Source organism: Salvia hispanica, chromosome 1, assembly GCF_023119035.1.
Source record: "Salvia hispanica cultivar TCC Black 2014 chromosome 1, UniMelb_Shisp_WGS_1.0, whole genome shotgun sequence".
Lineage (NCBI taxonomy): Eukaryota > Viridiplantae > Streptophyta > Magnoliopsida > Lamiales > Lamiaceae > Salvia > Salvia hispanica.
The window spans coordinates 31,095,654-31,102,921 of NC_062965.1; the positions used below are offsets into that span (position 1 = coordinate 31,095,654).

At 35.4% G+C, this 7,268-nt stretch overlaps 1 protein-coding gene across 1 annotated transcript; it reads right to left on the reverse strand.

Annotated features, from left to right (window-relative positions):
• Nucleotides 1-3,392, reverse strand: LOC125194144 (the record flags this gene model as incomplete). Its single annotated transcript, XM_048092202.1, has 4 exons — nt 2,785-3,392; nt 1,659-1,811; nt 870-1,559; nt 1-567 (listed from the first exon to the last, which is right to left on the reverse strand). Coding segments are annotated over exons 1-4 (1,755 nt in total), but the record flags the coding sequence as incomplete, so codon positions are not given.
• Nucleotides 3,393-7,268: the final 3,876 nt, after the last annotated feature.

Consider the following 7,268-nt stretch of genomic DNA (forward strand, 5'->3'; position numbering starts at 1 on the left):
GAGGATGAAGAAGTGATCATTCCAGCTGACAATGAAAATAGAGGAGTCGCCATTGCTTTCCGAAGAGGCAGTGATTTCATCCCAAATGCTATCAAACGACATAGCACCGTGGAGAAAATCGAAATTCCCCTCCTCGGGGTGGAAAAACCCAATGAATGACTTCTCGTGAACTAAACAAAGACGACGGATTTGAGCTTCGATAACCGTCTCCAGATCAAAGTGCTTATCAGGGAACCGCTCCCTATAAGTTTCCTTCTCACAGAGGTTTCTCCATTCCAACGAGCCATCTCTGATTAGAGAGTCAAACTGCGACTTGATGGGCATGAGGTTGTTACTTTTGTGCAACCAATCAGCAATAACAGCAACTAGTGCTGTGCACGCGCTTTCTCCTGCAGCCCTTTCGCTTCTTTGATCTATCGAAGCAAAGAACACCTCGGTTTGGATCTTCAAATGACCATCCCGGCTTGTTATTTCTTTTTGCTCCCATGTGCCAACAGCGAAACTGTCATCGCCAAACTCAGAAACTGATGTACGGTTTGTATTTGACTCTTCATCAGTTCTATACCACTGCAAAAAATGGATAGGCTTGTTACTTCTGCTGAAAATTTTGTATTTTTCTGCACAGAAGTGTCAAAGACAGATTTTGCCTTTTAAATCCAACTATGATTGGTGTTGCAGTAATAAGGTGCTGTATGACAAGTTTTTTCAATTCGAAAGCTGCATATTATCATGTCATCACAAGATATTCAACAACTGATCAGAATTGAAAATTATCAAAACAGGAAGAACACAGAAAAGATCCTATATATAATAAAATGAAGAACTTATAGCTTTTGTTAAGATGAAAAGGAAAGTAAAAGATTTCTTACCCCTAAGGACGTGCCTTCGTCAGAACTGAGCTGCCTGCGATCGAAGTCTATATCATCACCACCATCTTCTGCATAAGACTTCTTAAGTAACGGCTCTCCTTTAGCTTTAGGAGATCTGAAACTAAGTTTCCTCTTTCTCCATGGCAAAATACTACGTTTAGAGTTCTGAAACGACGTCTGCTCAGGGTTATTTGATGCAAGATCCTCTACATGAGAGCAGCCAACATCTGATTTACGTCTGTGGCTGTAGTAAACCCAACCCTCGCCTTCATTATTGATTCTAGCACTTGAATAAAACGAAGAACCTGCATAATTGGCAACAGCCAATGTACCATAGCTAAATGATTTCCTAACAGAAGTATCCTCCTTTGCTTCATTAGGTTCTCCTTCCACATATTCATCAAGTGAATCTGAATCGAAAGAGTAAGCATATTCACCCTCCTCACTCTTTGCAGAGCTCATTTCCTCACTACCCCCCTCCTCTCGGCAGGCCTTCTTAGCCCTATGAGTTGAAACGTAGTCTGTGAATATTTTTACCTTCCTCAGACCAGCTTTAAGAGCAGAAACCTCGTCTTTTTCCATAGCACAAGTTTCTCCAGATGGTGAAGGAGACGGAAGAGACTTTATGGGGCTTTGCACCACAGTTGATGCTTCCTGCGCGTCTAAAAGCTCCAGCAAGCTGAAAGATAACTGCAAGACAGGTAAAAGATTTATCGTCACTAATCTGTGCAATGAACAAAAGATTAATCAAGAGACAATATGCACATCTTTATGGTCACAGTAACTTACACAGAGCATTGGATGACTCTCAACCAGAATACCAGAAACAGTTAAAGGAAGCTTCACTTCAACGTTCTCCTCAGTCTTGGAAGCATATTCAGCAAGATTCAAGGACGCTGAACCCACAATTGATATTTTGTTTTTCATCCCTTGACTCAGGCCCTGATACACAACAAAAGTCATGAATTATGGTTCTCTATAACAATCAGCAAAGGTAAATATATCCAAGGATTACTAGAAAATTGTAAAACTTAAACTTTGACCAACAATGAAAATTACGACTTTAATTGTCGAAAAGGGCAAAATGAAATTGAAATTGAAAACTCTATTCTTTGATGTTGGTAAGTAGTCTATATTTAGTAAAAATTCATTGATTCTCATATGTGAGACAATGACTGAAAATCCAAATAGCATTTCATCTTCCATGACTTGAAAGATTCAGGCTACCCGATTTTAACCATCAGTGCGTTGATTGATACATGATAAGACTTTAAACAGGAAACAGCCCACTTGAATCAACAACCGCAAACAGGATAATGCATACTAAGAGTGTAGATCCCACCAAAAGAGGTAATAGTTGATAACCACTTAGAAAAACACCACAGAAAATTGAGTTAACGAAGATCCCACCAAAAGAGGTAACAGTTCATAATTACTTAGAAAAACACCACAGAAAATTAAGTTAATAATGCCAGAACCAGAATTTGTAGTCTAAAATTCTAAATAAATCCATCCAGTCCAACAGTAGAAAATCCAATATCTCAACCAATTATGATCCATAGTTAAAGTTAGTTGTGCCAAGCCCCTTACACCATACATACATAAGTCTGTTTGACTTGCAAAACTATCATCTAAGTTTTCAATACCTTCCAACTAGACTTGCAAAAACTGAATCAGTCAAGGTAAAACTAACAAATCCCTACAATAATAAAACTTAGATAACCTAAAAAAAATCATATATTGTCAAATCAGTACCAAATCCCTCTCTCTACCTAATTTATCACAAACTGAAAGCATAAGGGCAAGTCACTAAACCAAATTATCTTCAAAACCAGTCGTAAAAAAATTCAAGAAGACAAATTGAAAACCTAAAATCTTGAATTCAAGAACAAATCAGGGGGAAAAACCAACTCACGTGCAAAACATTGAAGCTGATTTCCCAAGGATTAAACACATTCTCCTTATGCCCAGTGAGGGTGCAAACGGTGTGGAACTCTTCATCCCACTCCACCAAAACGGCGCCGTTGGGGCCATCAACCCTCTTCACCATCTCCTCCCTAGTGCAGTTCCTCCTCACACTCCTCCTGAAGGAGCCCAGCGAAATCTTGTGCCCCTTCCACCTGATCTCCACCGCGAGCCCACCATTATTATCCTCATGCGCCCAATCCCCGCACTCGAGGCTCTTCACGCTGAGCCTCACGCGGAATTTCCTCGAAATAAGAGGCGGCCATGGCCTCCAGCTCATTAACTTCACCACCATCGGGACTGGGTCAAAATTGGGAGAATCAATCGAAGGAAAGGCTATGACTTTACGGATTCAAGTAGAAGAAGAATGTAGATGGGTTGTTTTGTTTGATACGGCAATTGCAAATGCAGATGAACAAAATAAAGCCTTGTTTTTTCCAATTTGAGGATTTCGGTTTTCTCGCTAAATAAGGTTTAAAGTGTCTGTGAGAGAGAGGAAAGGAATATGCCGTTATTTCGCTGGCATTCAAAGATAACAGCGCGTTGTGTAGAGAGTAAATATGAAGTTCGTGTGGGACTCTGCGAGTATAAAGTGTTTTGGTCAGAGAGAGAGAGAGACGGCGTGAAAATCTGGAAGTTGACTTTGTTGCAAATTGGGTCAACGAAAATCTGGATTTTGAAGCTTGATTCGTTTGTTTGTTGAGATAGTTTGGGTAATCCAGCCTTGATTTTAGGGCTACTTCTCTCCAAATCTAAAATTCCTACATAGCAATCATCTTTTAATTATTTGATTTGTGAACTAAACAATCTGATTATGTATATCTAGTGCATTTATTGAATTATTATTGGTTACAATAATATATTAATTATATATATTTATATGATATGTATAGGGATACTAATATGGAGTAGTATTTTATACACACGACAAAGTGCAAATTTCTAACTTTTGGATAATTTAAGTATGTTTAAGTTGATTAATACTGGCGGTTGTTCCAAAGCGGCTTAACTTTTTGATATGTGTTGAAATATAATTCAATGTACTAATCATGATTTAAGCTGGTGCTTAAAGGAAAAGCAAGATGAGTCATTTTGAGAGGGCTAATAATGAAAACAATTAATTTGGGGACTAAATCATGAATACGTGCCATTATCATATCAAAAATTGCGTGCAATATTTCTTTTAGTAAAACAGGACTCGTAGATTATACAAACATTGCAATTAGATATGTAAGGGGATCAACAACCAACATAATATATTAATATGTGTACGGTATTTATCCCCAATTATAGTTGTTACGTAATTTGTGGCGTCATCGGCTCATCATTATCTAATTAGTCGTTATAATTTTGTTATCAAATTCGTACCATATTTGTAGGTTAATAAGAAATTTAAGTACTACTCCATATTAAACTCTTTATTGGGTAAAAAATTTAGTACAGTATCAAATTTGGGAACTCAATGACATCAATCAGCAGTTGTTGACTACTGATAAAATAGGGAGTAACAAAAAAGGGTGAAAGCATCAACTCAACTTATAATCACAATATATAGCCAAAAAGAAGGATTTTTGAGCTTGAAAATTATTGTAGAGATCAAACAATTTAAGATTACGGTTTCACTAGATGCACTAGAATATGTATATATCTACAAATACAATACTACTTGTCAATATTCTTTGTGATGGTGTTTCCACATGTTGCATACCTTCATCATTTTTCAGATCATCTATGACCACGAGTGGAAAGTGTCAAATTTGAGAGTGGGGCGTGACCATAATGGGTCAGTATTTATTTCTTTATTTCTTTACTTTTCACATCAATATGGCATGGTCTAATTGAATGTTTAATTTTATAGTAAATCTTTAAATCGCTCACATGTTAACGTTTTTTGTAAGGATGAGATACCCCCGGCCCCTACTTGAAAATGAAATGTTAATTAAAAAATTTAGTTAATTTTTGTGGCAGTCACTATCCATTCCATATATTCGATTAGCAAGTTAACTATAAAACACTTAATTTTGTTTTGTGGCGATTAGGAATTTTAAATCTATTTAATTTTTTGGGCTTGAAATAATATATCGTTCTCTACATTTATATAACTTCATGCATCGTATTGTAGATTTTGTCCTCAACTTGGAAGTCACATCACATTTAGTATTATGGGGTTTATTTTAAACTCATCTTAGTCAACTTGAATGGAAAGAAAAAAATAAATCACGCCGTTTTAGTTTATACTCATTCTCCAACATACTATCAAATCTCTACAAATAAACACCAAATATTTCTATAATTTGGGCATAAATTAAGAAATGATAAAATTAAGATCATAAAGTACTACTATTAACTATTATTGCGGTAAGAATATCGGAAAATCGTTATATCAATCTAAATTAATGAATGTATATGTTTTCATTGTAGAATCATGTTCAAGCTATGCATATATAGTGGCATATCATTTCCTCCTAAATGTAAATTTGTGAGAAATAGGTTGAGCGTTAAATGGGGGTTGTTGTGAGGAAGCAAGTAATAACTCAAAATATTTAATTATTAGCTAGCAAGTTGCTAGTTTTGATTACCATGCCTTAGCATGAATATTGTGACTGGAAAGCTGGACAATTGACTTTAACATGAAAATTATTTTCTCAAATCTCTTTCTATAGATATACGAAATATACAAGTATATATTGCTTGAAATGGTGGGAAGTGGGGATAATTAAAACATGTGGTAGAGGGTGATGACTGAAAATTTCTGCCGTTGAGAGAAAACGACATTTGGGCCTTAGCAATAATCAAAGGTTTCTTTACAGCTTAGAACCTTCATATGTGAACATGCATGTAGCTCAATCACAAAATTTGTAAAGACTAATTTATGGTCCGAGATTTAATGCAAAAAATACGAGTATTATTTGGTCATATTATATCCGGCCGTAAAACACCACTAACACAATCGTTAACGGGATCAGAACACGTGGGCCGTGGAATTGATGGTGTGGGCCTATCCCGACCCTTTGTGGGTGGCGAGTGCGGGGCCGGAACCAGTACAAGACTGGTCAAATGGTTGGGGGCTAGTTGGGGATAACCGTGTAGTGCGTCCAGCAGCTGCATTACATGTCGCCTATATCACACTGCTAGGCGTAGTGGGTGGTAGCTAGGGGGGCATTTTGTCATTTTATTTAATTTCAAATTTGATCAATCACGTTGCTTTTTTCATTTGGGTAAGTGAACCCACACTTTATTTAATTATTACACTCACATTATTTTCAAATTTTCAGTAATTTTCATTCATATGTTTTAATATGCCAAATCATAATCATAAGATATATTAATCAGAGAATAATATTAAAAAAGATAGAAATACAAAACTCAAATGAAGATATGATTTAGAGTATCAGTTGTAGGTATTTGCTAGCATATGATTTAAAGTTTGAAAGAAATGTGAATGTGTGAGCCTACTGAGGTATTGATGAATAAAGACATTTTATCTCTATTGTTTCAAAGATGTTTAACTTAAATGTAACTTCAATTTACTTTATTAATAAAATTAAAAATATATCTTATTTGTTATCATGAAATTTCTACACATCGTGCATTTGACGTTTAGCCCCAGTCTTGGGAACTGGAAAAATCCTTTTTCTTTGTCTTTCGTCTATTAATTGCCCCATCCAACCATAACATGGACAAGAAAAGATAGTGACCACGCATGGAAAATGTAGAATTCACATTGGATTTTAGCGTTTATTGATAAATTTGGGATGCGTGTGAATTATGTGGAGCCATGCATGATACATTCTCTCTCCGTTTACAAAAATAAATAATCTTGTTGGTGTATATCGACACGACAATACAAGTTTTAATGAAATTGATGAAGTATTAGAGAGAACGAGATAAAATGAATAAAGTAAGAGTGAAAAATAAAAATTGAGTAATATATTATGAAAAACTTTCTAATTAGTTTATGCAACTAATTTTGTTGGATGAATGTAGCATGGACTAGCTAAAATGTGATGTCATAAAAAGTTATGTTCAAACTACCATGTCTTTCATATAAAAATGCATGAATTCATATTTAAAAAAGATAGGAGTAATATAAAAGCCGAGTCATCCCATGATATAACTATAATAAATGTAGCCGAACATACTTTGTTTAATCCGCTTAGTGCTAAGATTGAGCAGCATCTTCTAAGATGATCATATCTAATATAACATCTTGCGACATGCACTAAAATACAAAAAAAAAATTAAATAAATAAAAAAATCCAGTTTACTCAATTTTCAATTCCTATGTCCTTACTCAAACTAGGGTTAAGGAAACGATGGAGACCCAGATAAGAATGATGCAGAAATGAGCTGGATTCAATTGACCATGTATATTTGCATCCACAAACCAAACATTTCAACTATTCATTGTCCAATTGATATGAGATATCACAA